This window comes from Centroberyx gerrardi, chromosome 15 (genome assembly GCF_048128805.1).
Source record: "Centroberyx gerrardi isolate f3 chromosome 15, fCenGer3.hap1.cur.20231027, whole genome shotgun sequence".
Classification (NCBI taxonomy): domain Eukaryota; kingdom Metazoa; phylum Chordata; class Actinopteri; order Beryciformes; family Berycidae; genus Centroberyx; species Centroberyx gerrardi.
Genome location: NC_136011.1, coordinates 13186895 through 13201443, shown reverse-complemented (window position 1 = coordinate 13201443; position 14549 = coordinate 13186895). Strand labels below are relative to the sequence as shown.

Here is a 14549-nt window from a genome sequence, read left to right as displayed (position 1 = left end):
TAAGTTTAAGGCTTTATTTTTCTCTTCAAGAATACTTGGAGACCAATTATAAATGTTATAATTTATATATGTATATTATATGTAGCTAATGCTTGTATTGTGTTTTAATTCGGTGCATTTGGATGATTATCTATGCTAGCACACTGTTTTTCTCTCTGTATTTCAACCCAAGACTTCATGCAACATTTTTGATGAATTTGGCTTTGCCTGCCTTGAATGTGAATGTGTGCCAGCTAATTCCCCCAACTTCAATTCATCTGTGGTGGAACTACAAGATTTATTTATTTATTTTTGTAAGTATTCTAGGGACTTTGCAGCTCACACTGTCTCCATCTAGTTCTTGGTTAAAACCCACATGAACATGCTGGTCAGTTTCTTTACTGTGCAATTAAAGTAGTCTCTTAGGCACATGCTGTATTTTATAGTCCCTCACCTTTTATTGTTTCAGAGTTTGAAAAGGCCTGTAGTGCTGATTAAAATGGAAAGTATTTTAATGGTATTACACATAAGAGGGATTGGGGCTAGAGCCACATCAGTCACTATGGACTGTGCCTAAGAAGCCATGCCAAGTTTACACACACACACACACACACACACACACCCTAGCACACGTAATCCCTTTGATTGTGTCCTATTTCTCTGTCTCTATTGCCGTAGGTTTCTGTAAAAGTGTCCTAGAGTGAGGGGGGGATGCTACGGTGATGTAGTCCCATGAGCCAAGATGTGCATTAGAAGAGCTGTGTCTCTGCTACTTTACTGCATCTTTACTGCTTGTGTTTAGAGTCTCTACTCAGATTCTCTGAATCCCCTCAATTTGGAGGTCAGGTCCTAAGTCTAGGTTGAAGTGTATATGCACAAATGGTAAATTATAAAAGCAGAGTGATACAAAACACATTGATTAAAATATAACATAGAAAGAAGAGTTGCAATCAATATGTGCAGGTGAGTTTAAAAAAAACATTGGAGTTTTTAAAAAAAATTGAGATGACAAGCTAATACCAAACTGCACTGCATAACAGAATCTAAATAATTATGGTGTAATACTTTATTGATACCTGTAGGGAAATTCTCTTTTGGCTGTGAAAATAATAAAATAAGAACCATCAAATGACAAGGCAAATAAAAATAAATTAAAATGGCCCTAATGTAGGAAAAAATGAATAAATCAAAAGGGAAGTGAATGTGGTTCTGAGTGGGAGTTGGAGTGTGTGTTGGTACATGCATGTGTGGAGAAGCTGGCAAGGAGGGAGTGAGATTCATGCTGGGGACGCTAGAAAACAAAAAATTTGAACAGATTTTGAAAGCGCATTAAAGCACACACATAACCGTGGATTTCACAGATTTTTTGTCTATGATAAATATGCTCAGATTAGGTGATTAGAAACGGACAGGCTATCACACACTGAATGATATAACTGAAATTTTCCTGCTGACTCCTGAAATGTCACTAACACCAAACCCTCTAATCTCAGGAACTCGTATGATCCAACATTGACACCAATCAAAATGACAATGAAGGCCAACAGTCCGACTCGGGCTGCTCCGTGTCATCTCACTGTAAACTTGGCTTCATTGGCTTTTGGCAGTGTCTTTAAACTGTTACTAATCTTGTATTCACACATTCAGAATGTGTTATTAACAGTTATTTCAAGATAATTATTGATTTATTGGATGTGTTTTACTTACATAGACTTGGGATCTTATGATATTTAGAAATCCCTTAAATCCTCATGCTCCCACAACAGAATTTAAAGATTGGCATGAATTGTTTGGGTCGTTGTTTCCTCTTACCCGTCAACTCGAGGGACAGTACCTTGGACCGAGATATGGGTACATTTTCTCTTTTTAGAACTGCTGAAACTATTTGGAAAAACTTTTCTAAGTCTACAAAGTTAACCTTCTAAAGATTGTCAATGGAGCAGCTCTCCAAATTGTGGCTTAATGACATCACAGATTAGTCTTGGTTTTCTGGATTCTAACTTTTTATTTTTTATTTATTTATTAATTTATTTATTTTTATTCTCTTTTTTTATTGAAGGTTTTACATTATTTGGACAGAGACAGGCAAGCAGAAGAAAACACACTTCATATAGACACTAAATGCACCTACACCTGCCTTATTTTTTATTTATTTATTTTTTTTCATGTTTGCAATTTTTGATTCTACTGTTCTGGAACATAAGATGTTCTTTTAGAATTTTCATGATTTCACATTCCTTATTGCATTGAGAAAAAAAAAAATGTCCTTTACTTTTTGCGCACTTCAGAAAATGGCAGCTTAAAACTGCTCAACACAAGTCTGTGATCACACATATCTCCGTTTAAGGTTTAGGTGTGAGGCCTTGATTGAAGTTAATGCTAGGGTACAAGTAAGAGATAGGTCTACAATGAATTTTTAAAGTGAAAACTATGATTTCTTTCATTGCCTTATTTGGCAAGAAGTTGAGCAACCTTGGCTTTGCCTGGACAAAGGCAAGGTTTAATGTCATATTATCTTCCCGAAGTCATTGTGTCACTTTTTTAGATGACATTACAGGATCTTATAATCTCCTAATTATTACAGCATAATACACATTAAACATACATTGGTGCCAGTGGAGTTCCTAAAATCGTTTTAATAGAGTGAAAGGGTCTTAAATCTGGAAATAGCCTCTTAAATCATGTAGAAGCTCTACGTAATTAATATTTGATTGATTGTACTTAAAGAACATTTTATGGATTCTTATATTGCCACTGCAGCTTGTCACATTATCAAGTTCAGGGGTTTTACTGCAACTTTAGTGGATTATGATGGGTACAGTCATGGTGATTGTATTCTGCCTCTGTCGAAGCACACAGTTCTTATGTTAACATTTTAGGCAGGGAAACTGTAATTAACCTTTTTTAACGGTTGCACAGAAGTGCATATAAATGGAGTTCACTGTGAAGATTGTAGAGGGTGACCCCCATCAAATGCAAACTAAGAATATTTTTTTTTTTTTTTAAATGTACATCACAGAATGTACAGGACAGAAGATGATGAGCAGTGGGCTTGAAGTAGTGTGCTCACAACCAATTTGAAAAATTTCAAGTAAGCACTTCAAGTAAAATATGATTTCATTGCTTCAGGAAAAAAGTATCACCCTCTGCCTCTAGATATGAAAATACAAATGGTGCACTTGAAAATTAGTTCCTTCTGTGTGGTTTTTCTCTGGAAATCATTGGCGAAGTTGGACAGAAGAATCTTACTGACAGGGCAAAATCTGTATTTCCTCATATAGCGACTGGAGGGTAATTGTAAAAGTTTTTTGAATCGTCAGGGACTGTTCTCGAAAGCCTTCCATGACAGAGCAACACATATTAACAATATGTACTCTGAAGTAGGGTCCACCATGCACCCAAACGCCCAATGAGAAACTTTGAATTGGACCAACTTGCAAAGCAAAATGGTGTCCCAAACTAATGTCTACAGCCTAACAACGTAGGTTGAGGTAGCTTAGGATTCTAAAGATTTTTTTAGTTTTTAAGAGGGAATTTATCCAATTTTAAACGAGAGGCTGAATAAATAAAAACAAATGATATAATTCCTATTTTTAAATTGTAACATCACACATTTTTGCATTTTATTCAGTTTTGAATAGAATACTTTGTATAGATCCTAGACGTGCAGATCAACTTTCAAGATTAGTTTATTCTTAAAGGACACACTGGTCAGTGCGTTTACTCATTTTATAATATGCTGTAGTGTGTACATCGTATTGGGATTTCACATTTTTTTCATATTTTTTATGACAAATTTCAAGGAATGCATTAATTCCTATAAAGGAATGGAAGATCATACTATTCATAATATATCAAAGTATTGTGCAGGACAAGGGGCAAAAGCAATGAGAGGGAAAGAGGGCCATAATATCCATAATTCAGTCTCAGCTGTCTTGAGTGTGGCGACACCTCTACAGCAGGTTCCCTTTAATAGCTCAATATTTCATTGAGGAAAACACCCTGTCAAAGCTGACATGATGTATGACAATGTCTGTTTTCACCCCAACCTTGTCTCTCTTACACTCTCATCCTCACTAATGCCTTCTCTCACTCTCTCTCTAGTTTGACAAAGCATATGCCTACAGCATCCGCCACATGTTCGGGAAAGAAGGCAGGCGAGCAGACTACACCCCCTACAGTTGCATGAAGGTGATTTTGTCAAACCCACCCAGCCAAGGCGACCATCATGGTGAGTTAAAGGCTGTGAGAAGTAGCTGTTACAGATGTGATGAGCCACTCTACTCTCATCATGAGTCTTTTTAGTTGATGTGCTCAGTTGGAAGCCGTGACACAAGTGACTAGACCTTGTCATCAAAAAAATCCCTGCATATGTTGTATGTATATATGTATAATATGCATGTTTTGTGTCCTCCCATCGGTGCTACGACTAATATGCTGTCTTGTTTTATTCATTTATTTTGCAGGATGTCCATTCCGACACAATGACCCAGAGCTGCTGAAGCAGAAGCTTCAGTTTTATAAGGTCTCTCCCAGTGGGATCAATCAGGTGGGTCCGGTCCTGTCTATGCTTCTCAAATGGTCTGTCAGGCCTCCAGCGAGAGAGTCAATGCCTGGCTCTGACTGGCACTGCTGTCTCCTGGGGGCTTTTTATATGTTACACTTCTGCCCTGATGGTCAAAAATGCATCCTGTAAACGGGTCAATAAAATGTATGTCCAATACGACGATTCCTTGGCAAACAGTACCACTCATCACTCCCTTAATGGCTGACAGTTGTGGGTCTCAGACTTTTTCAGCCATGACCCCCCCCCCCCCCCCCCCCAACCACACTTCCCTCATATCCCAATCCCCATTTTCAACTGTTCCAAACCAGTGTTGCCGATGCTCAGTGAGTTTGCAACTTCAGGATCCATGTCTTATATTTTATGTGCACCTTTAAGCTTTTTCCAGTGTGTTAACATGTTACAATGAGTTCAGCAGTCCAGTTAATGAAGAGTTGTAAGGTCTTAGGATTATATTCTCTTGGTGTTACTAGCCTTCAATCATTAATATAATTCATGGTTCACTTTTAATAAGGCTGTAAAGTTCAATGTTCAGTCTTGTATGGACAGCTTAAGCAGACAGCCTAATATCCCTGGCCTAATCTAGAAATATAATGTCCCAAAGTAGTTGTGAAGATGTCTGACAGACAATTACATCTAAGTAGAGTACATGCATTGTAATAACAAGTGGAAGTTATGTTTCTCCCTGACATGTTCACCAAAACACAAACTGCTCCACTTAAATGTAAACAGCTTATGGTAATACACAAATTTACTGAGAGACAGAGACACTGTGCAGCTATTTCCTTTTGTGTATATATTGACCAATGCAAAATGTCACTTTTTATGTTAAAAGTAGTCTAATGAATAATATTTATGGTCAGTTTATCGATCTGTGCCTTTCATTGCTGGTACTTGGTTGAGAAGATTAGAAGCTTATGAAAAGAAAACAGGTCCTGCACACACATCATCTATCTCTGCATGATGAGTTTTCCTAAGTGGAAAGTTTTTGCAGAACTTTTCTTTTATTATGGACTCCGCTTTGAGATTACCTGAAGCAAATTTAATGTACTGTTGTGTGTGGTATGGCTTTTTTTGTTAGGTATTAATAACAACAAAGATTTTTATTGTGACATTTCCCTCAGCCAATAGCCAAAATTTAAATGCAATATTTTGCAACATTCTGCTCTTCCGGACTGCTATAAAATTTCCACAATCATCTTTTCCAACCTGAAAATCCTCAAGATCCTTTTTTTTTTTTCATTTTTGGCGAAATCTCTGGTGAAAAGTGGACATTGCTGTGATGTTTTTGTACTTCACTTCCCAGAGATCACTTCACAGTCAAACTGTCACCAATACTGTGACATCTCTTTCCTTGGATTTTCTGTTGATGAAGTTTGAGTTTCTGTACTTGCCAGTCTTTTCTCTGTAGTTAGCGTTACCAGCGGTAGCCATCATGGCTGAACAGACAGAGTTCTTCTACTGTTTATTCCAAACAAGCTGTTGTTACTGCTGCAGGCAACGTAAAATGCATCACTTCCCATAGATTCTTCATGGGAAAGACCTGCCTGACACAGGGTCGTTAGAACTGGTTTTATTAAAGCTTTCATGAATTGGTTATAGGCTAAATCACTATTGTGTTGTGTCAGTTGTCAGTCAGTGATGGAGAGTAGCAAAAAGGACATTGAATTATATGAAAATGTTGGCAGATTATTAATTGAATATTATTGTGTAACCCACAACTGAATTGTAAATGCTTCAGTAGCAGACAGTTATCTCTGACAAGTTTTAACACGAACTTGGCAAGATGAATATGGGTTTGCTGCATGTAGCTCGGATGAGCTGGTGGTATTGACTGTAACAGAATAGAATTTGGGGGAAATAAATGTTAAGAAAGTTGAAGCCCTGGGAAAGTGGGTTTGAATAGCCTTTATCTTCTGAGTATCCTTTTACACATTCACCATGGTGTGAAACACCAGCAAGGCCATTGACTGGATATAAACACTGACAGAGGTAGCTGAAGTGTCCTTGGCTGAGAATGTGCACTCTTTGGAATGTCTCTCAGCCAATCACAATGATGTCTCTCAGCCAATCACAATGTGCAGGACCAACTGCTGAGGAAATTCTCTTGGCATTTCAGACGGTGCTGGAGTAACCCTGCCCAGTGAAATCTTGAGATGGGGTTAAGGGGAAAAATCATGTAATTACATGACAAGACTTTTCTCCATATAGGAGTACTGCTGCTTTTTTAAATTATTAAAATTATTAAATCCCAAAAGGTACCAAGACAACACAACACAATACAAATTCAGGTTCTTCCGGCTTTAAGAGCTTGTTAGCCTTGAAAGAATTCATTCAATAGAATAACATTTAATTAAAATTGTATACTAAATGGAAAATTGTAACCTTGAAATGGATGAAGTTAGATGATTAATTTTGACATGAATGGCAGCATTTTTAGACTCACTGTTATCACTATATTTCACATTTCTCCAATAAACGTTCTCAACATAGAACATGTGTGTACATCACATCGCTAGTCAGTGCACGCTTGTCAGTGCACAAAACCCAAGCACGTATTCTTGGGTTTTGGAAATAGTGTGCCATACTTTGAGGAACTGGATGCCTCTCAGTCATCCTTGGTGTGGTTTCATGAATCTTCGTGCCCAGGTGTTTGTGTAGATAGTTTTTAAATATTGATTTGCCTGTAAGTAAGCCATTGAGGGCTGGGAGAAAGTAGAGGACAGATCCCTAATTTAGGTGAACAGCTAACCCAAGGGGAGCTTTTCTGTCATAAAATTAAATTAATCATCTCCCCCCATCCCCTTAGCAGCTATGCCATGTAACCTTTATAGTGAGTGTGTGTTTTACAAAGGCACAATGCGTCGCTTAGCCTATGAGCTATTGCACCATGTCATCCCATTAGCCCGAGGACAGCCAAGTATGTAGGATAATTAAAAGTGAGTTGGTGTGAAACAGCTCAGTGTGGAGTGATTAACACGCATAACGTCAACTTTCTCTCACCCAGTCCAGCAGTAACCATGACGCTGCAGGCGAAAGGCCGGACATCAACAAGTGACTGACCCCTTACTGAGAATAAACCCCGGGTTCCCACGGGCCTCAAAGGTCCTAGAATGTTTGTGGAATTGAGAAAATTAGATTACATTTTTGAAAATAAATAGATAGCCCTGAAAGTATTTGATTTTTTTTTTTTTTTAATTATTAAAAGCACCCAAATCCAGCAATATGCCTCAGCTCTCTGGACCTCTCTCTATCCTAGGATCAACACTTTACATCCTGAGAAAAACCGTGCAATGGATATTTGTGTTGTTGGCAGCAGGTATAAAATGAATGATTTCACCATGATTTCTTGTCTTGACAAGATAAGAGTACAAGTAAAAAATGAGTCTAAAATTGACCAATCCCATGTCTTACCCCAAAAACATGCCAGTTTTGAGTCCTTGAATTTCACCAAACAAGGCCTTGAAAGTCACTGCATGGTCCTTAAATCTGATGTCCACATGAGCGTGGGAACCTGGGAACCTGGTAAACCTGAGAGAGCTTGTCTTGACACTGCTTTCATCAGACATCAGACATGACCCACTGAGACATTAATTCAGCTCAACAATCATCAAATTCATATTGATTTACTTTGCTGCTGCTTTCACAAGGTTAACTAAAGCATTTTCCCACAATAGCTGTTTGTTTCTAAAAGCTCAAAAGTGTATTGACTGGAAAGTCTGTAATAGTATAAACATGTAATTATGGATATCTGGACATGATATGATGTGCTGTGTGTTTCATCTCTTTGCATCAGGAGCTTCTAGAGTCAATTTTGCAAATAGGGGGTGCGCTGATATTTAATCCCACTTTAAAGCTAATGCAAAATGCGACCTGAGAATTTGAGCTCCTAGGTTCCGATGAGAGATCTTGCTGGAAGGACAACAGTCAGTGCAGCACTTCACAAAGCGGGGCTGTTTGACAGAGTGGCCAAAATGTGCAAAACGGCACATGAAAGACTGACAGCATGAGGCAAAAGATTCTGTGGTTGGATGAAATAAAATCGAACTCTTCAGCCATAATGCAAAGTTTAATGTCTGGCGGAAACACAGCTCACCCATCTCATACCAACCATACTGTGAAGCATGGTGGTGGCAGCATCATTCTGTGGGGGGGATTTTTTTCGGTGGCAGGGACTAGGACTCTTGTAGGGATAGAGGGAACAATGAAGGATCCAAATACAGGCAAATAAAACCTCCTTCAGAGTGCTGTGGACCTTCAACTAGCTTGACAATTTATTTTCCAACAGGACAGTGACCCTAAGCATACAGCCACATCAAGACTGGAATGGCTTCAGAACCAGAATGTGAAAGAAAGTCCTTGAAAGAAAGTTCTGCCCAAAGCCCATTCTTATTAAAAAATCTGTGGGATGACTGAACTTTAGATGTGCCAAGCTGATACAGATGTCTCCCAAGAAAACTCAAAACAAATGTTCTTCTACAAAGCATTGACTCAGGGGTCGGATACTTTTTTATTGAGATATTGCTGTATTCCATTTTCACATTGTCATTATGAGGTATTTTGTGTAGATCCGTGGCAGAAAAAACGAAACATTCTGAATTTTGGGCTGAAACACCACAAAATGTTGACACAATACTTTCTGAAGGCATTGTATATACTCTGTGTGTGTCTATTTGTATATATTTATATATACATATGAATGTATGTGTGTAGACGTATCCAAGTGATGAGTTAAGATTTTATGCTTAAGTATGTTTATGCAATGCTATTAATTAGCAACAGAAAAACACTGGGGTTATATCCTAAATGCTACATCATAAGAACATAATTTTGGAAACTGCTTGATGCCAGTCAGTGTTATTGGTCATTGTAAAGTAATTTCTGTGTAAGTCATGTTTAAATTATATTACCAAGTTGCTAACCCTGATTTTTGGTATTTCTCCCTTTCTATCCTGCTGTTGTCTTTTTCTCGCAGATCCTGGAGTTGGTCAAAGGAATGCACTATCAGCTGGCGTGCCAGAAGTACTTTGAGTTGACACACAATGTAAGGACAACTTTCATTTGGAGCTGGGAATAATTGGGGTCACCTGTGTCAGTCGAGGGATGGCCTTGCAACTCATGCGTGAAGGCTCTGGAGAGATCCAGAACTGTCATCACATCCATCATTAGCTGGCTGTCATAGCCACTTAATTTTTATAGGTTTATTATAGCATTTAGATCTCTTTTGTCCCCTATGGATGTTTTTTTAATTTAATGTCTTTTACTTTAGACCCTCGAGTCACCGTCCCTTCCAGCCACACTCAAGGTTGTCTTTGAGAAAAAAGCAATCATTCTCATTTAGAGAAAAGCAAACAAAGGCCTTAAACTCACAGTATAAATGTCCTTATTACTCCACATGCATGTGACTAATGTGTGCTGAATATTCTGTTCCGTTTGAGACACCACATACACACCTATACGCATATACACCTCTGCATTCAAGTGGGAAGCCCCACAAGGTGATAATGGTGAAATATTCTGCTGTGATAAAGTACAAAAAAGGAGAGAGATGCTGGTTGTGCTCTGATGATCCAGTATTGGTGCAGGTGCATGGAGTAAATCACATTTATCCTGGTGGTGCAAAACTTAAAGGTGCAACTGAAAAAAAAGAAAAGACTAGAGAGCAGACGCTTTAGCTCATAGCAGACGTGTTTCAGTTGAAATGACTGCTTTCTAGTCTTTTGTTTTCACTTGCACCTTTAAGTTTAGCACCATGTATTTTTTTGTCTTCATTTTGATTCTTGATTCTTGACTAGATGTTTTTGTCTCAGCCATTTTGTTTGCCGTTTTGTTGTTGCAGTGTCCGGAATATTCCTTGTTCCCTTCACCTATGTGATAAAGTAACAATCTAGGAAGATGCCAGTGATGATTAGCAGTTTTAACGCATGCCCTGGTCTTCCCCTTCACTTTGAAAGGACTGGGAGGATGAGAATGTGCAGTTTTGTGCTCACATACCACCTTGATGTATGGCACATAACACTTTAATTTGAAATCTGAAAAGTAAGCCATCTGTGAAGTGAATGTTGGAGGTAAACACTTTATCTTCAGTCTGCTGGAAATATTGCCAGCGATGGAGTTAATATCCTTGACATTTCAATCTGATAACAATTGGTGTGTCCATAAACAAGAATGTTTGCTGTCACTCCCAATTGAAAAAATGCAATATATTTCAGTCGTGATAGTTTAGATGTCAGATGAGTTATTGACGGTCTGAGTTTCTACCTTGCATGTTGTAGCACTTGTCGATGGTGACTTTTCGAAATGCAGTCTTCCTTCATCACTAAGAAGTTAAGAGTTTAGAAATGTTTGCGTCACTCCACAGTATTTAGGCAAAAGAACAAAGCAAAAGGGGCACAGTACTAAAAGTGCATGTGCTGTCATAACTCAGTGTCATGAGGTTTACATGCAAATATACATTCAGATACAACTACGTCATAGAAAGACACCATTATACATACAGTGACCCCACAGGTCATCAAATGATACTCTATTGCATTAAACATAAAAGTAAACTTGAAACGTCAGGCCTGTATAAGACAACATGCTGAACTGACAGATTGTGACTGCATGATGGAAAGTTTTTTCTAAGAAGGTGGATGACTAGCTACAGTAACTACAGTCACAAATCTTAGCTGTGACATAGGAATCACTTTCATGATCTTAATTGGTTCAAAGCAGAATTTTACACACGTTATTATTTAGCATGCTGTTGATACCTCTGCTTAAGAGCTTTGCTGTTGTATTTCACATGGAACATGAATATGGTTATCTAGTTGATGTCATTGAAGTCTATTAGCATGTAGATATAGAAGAATCTTGCATGTTTAATGTATAGATGACATAGGATTAAACAAGTTCAGATTCTGTACAGTGATGTGAATGTGATCTCGGCTCTCAGGCTCTCTATTTGTTCAGTTGTCTTAATCTCTTACATGGAGAATACAATAACGTTAGGCTACTTGGCTTGCTAGTTAATGTTAGAAACTGAGCTATTAGCAAACGTATAGCATATTAAATACATACATAGAAACATTGTTTGCTTCAATTATTATTATAAAATGCCAGGGTATGTGTTTTATGATCATAAAAAATGTAGCTTTATATCACAGTACATCCCTGTATCGCAGCAGTTCATGTAAACATCAATGAAGAACCAAGACTTTCTCCCGTCATCTGTCAAATGAATTAATTTGCATACGAGAAGAGGATTAAAATCGATAAACTCACATTTACACAATATAGAGATGAGCAAGCTAGCTAATAAGAGCAGAGATTCCACAGTAATGTCTAGTGAGTCAGAGTACAGGCTGGTGTTAAAAGACAGAAATCTCAGCACCTGGGGAAGTAATCGTTGATTCATTGGTATTGATCAACAGCCCTTTCAACCCCCTGGAGATGTATTAGTCGTTTTGTGCTACGAGGCAGTAAAAACCTTACTTACTTCCCTTTTAAAGCAGATACAGATATAATTTGTAGAGAATGATTTTCTGCACACCGTGATGTTTGATAGCGCTCAGGTGCAGTTCAGAGGAGGGAAGTGTTCTCCCTCTCACCGACTGATCTGAATTCAGCTCTTGAAGACTGCGGCACGGTGGTAAAGATTTTCTGTTGCTGTATAAATCTGCCCCAACCAATTTAAAACATTTACATCTTCAATATTAGGGGTGGGGAAAATATCAATGACAATCATGAAAAAGGCAAAAAAATCATTGAAGGAGCATTTAAGAGTCTGAAAGGCCTTGAACTTCATATATTGATTCATAGCTTTTTACTCGTTATGAATGATTTTGACATTTAATTTCTTTAAAGGACATTTCATCTTTCTGCTGTGCTCTAATAGAATAATGGAACAGTTAACTGGTAATCTAGCTCATTAATGTAGCCACGAAAGCTTGCTATCCTCACTACTGTGGATTTGATGGGTATTGATCGGGGGGGGGGTTTATTTTGACATTCTTGTCCATCAAATTAGAAAACCACTCCACATCTTTGTCACTAATGACGCAGATGTTACATGATACCTTTATGAAAGGTGACATAACGTCGAATCAGCATTTTCTTATGAGGCACTTGCTAATCTGTGATGAATTTGTTATAAAAATGAATGTGTTTCCGACTTTATTACACATTCCATGAGGAAAATGTTCTAATTCATACTTGCAGAGCAGTTAGTGGACAGCAACATCTTGTGTTTCCACCATTTTCCATGTCCTCCTTCATCAAGGTCATGGATTAATTTTCCTCCCATGGCCTGAGTGAGTATTATGGCTTTTGTTTCGTGGCTCTATCTTGAAATTGCTACATTATATTGGCTGGCAGGCACACACATTAGAGACACAATGAGCACTATACATTCCCATTTGCACAGCTGTGAACCGGCAGCGGACTTTCATCTGTATTGAGCAGTGATACTCACTTCTCAGCAGTCAGCGGACTTGAACAGTCTTCAGTGGTGGATGTATTTCTTCAGAATTATTGAAGAGTCTATTATTTGTAAAAAAAAAACAACAAAAAAAAACACTAGACGTCCTGTCCCAGCAGTCTGTCCCTTCACTGACCCTGTCATGTCTTCAGCAATTGAAACTGCTGTTCCTATTTCCTCATGACCTTCCTCTCCCCGTGTTTTGGTTGTGTTTTATAAACAGATTGAGGACGCTGGATTCTCACTCAATCACCCAAACCAGTACTTCATAGAGAGCCAGAAACTTCTGGGCGGAGGCAGGGAGATGAAGCGTGAGACGGAAACCCCACAGAGGGCACAGGAGAATTCAGCCACCAGAGGATCCAGTGCAGCCCGCGAGACGTCAGCAAACCCCTCCCGGGATCTGGCAGAGATGACGGAGGAACTGGACTCTTTCTTCCAAGATGCCTGATGTTGTTTTGCTTTTTGGAACATGGAGAAATGCTCAGCCGTCACCCATAAAGTCCATACAGTGTTTTGAATTTTTTGTTTTAGGGGCTAAGGGGTCGGGGGTTTGCATATCCTGAGTTGAATCTTTAATATGTGGAATGTTTTCGCCTTTTCAGGAAAAAAGGTCTTGTAACCAACATGTTAAGTATTAAAATTTCATATCAATAATCTCTTAAAGTGATTTGTTAAATTCTATTCCATAGCAGACCTAGAGTTAAGCTTCATGGGATATTATTCCAACCTCAACATAAGAGCAATGTTCTTTTTTCTATTCTACTAAGGCTGCTTGTTAAAACCGACAGTGACACATTTTTATTCATTTTGCTTTCTACCCTGTGTGTAAACAGTAGTCCTCAGTTTGTTTTCCCCCTGCTCATCCTGGTTTAAACAGAGATGGCTTATATCCAGTCTGTGTACAGTGTACTGGCAAGGATTTGGTTTTTGGGTCATGACTAGAAAATTTCCCAGCTGTCTCAGAAACAATGTCATTGTATTTGCTGGCAGGAGGATGGATGATTGGTGGCAGGAGGATGGATGAAAGTAAACAACTTCCACAGTTATTATACTTCCTTGGAATATTGCCTTATGGTGTAAAATGCAATTTATTCAAAGTGTACATGGTCAGGAGATAGTTTATATTCCCTTCTCTCTGAGTCCTGTCTGCCCAGTAATTTGCGAAAAATGCCGGTTGGCCATAACTCAAGTACCTTTTGTAATATTGAGAATTAGTATTTTGGGTTGTGTGTGGCATTGGCAATACACTTTATTCCTCTAATCTTGGTTCTCTTGGAGTCTTGGTTTTGTGCCCTTATCTTTACTTTTGCCATGCATTTTAAAAGTTTGATAACTTTAGATCCAGAAGAGTCAGCTCTGCATTATGGATAGAAATACATTTGCCATGAGGCCAAATGAAACTAATGGGGACTGATGGACTGATTGAGTGCAGACTTCCATCTCTGGGAAGGTTTAGTTTTGCATGTCATTTACAGAGGTTTACTCTGCAGGCTTCCTAGTTTCAGGACTTTTTTTTTTGACACGTTGAAACCACAGTTCATC

The 14549-nt window shown here is 38.4% G+C and overlaps 1 protein-coding gene across 1 annotated transcript in view; it reads left to right on the top strand.

Moving 5' to 3' along the window:
- prim2 (DNA primase subunit 2) overlaps positions 1–14251 on the top strand; it is a 40424-nt gene extending 26173 nt beyond the window's left edge. Inside the window, exons 11-14 of the mRNA XM_071913523.2 lie at positions 4084–4210; positions 4446–4528; positions 9519–9587; positions 13228–14251. Of these exons, the coding sequence (XP_071769624.2) occupies positions 4084–4210; positions 4446–4528; positions 9519–9587; positions 13228–13455 (507 nt within the window). The 3' untranslated portion in view covers positions 13456–14251. The remainder of the gene's footprint in view (positions 1–4083; positions 4211–4445; positions 4529–9518; positions 9588–13227) is intronic.
- The last annotated feature ends 298 nt before the right edge of the window (positions 14252–14549 follow it).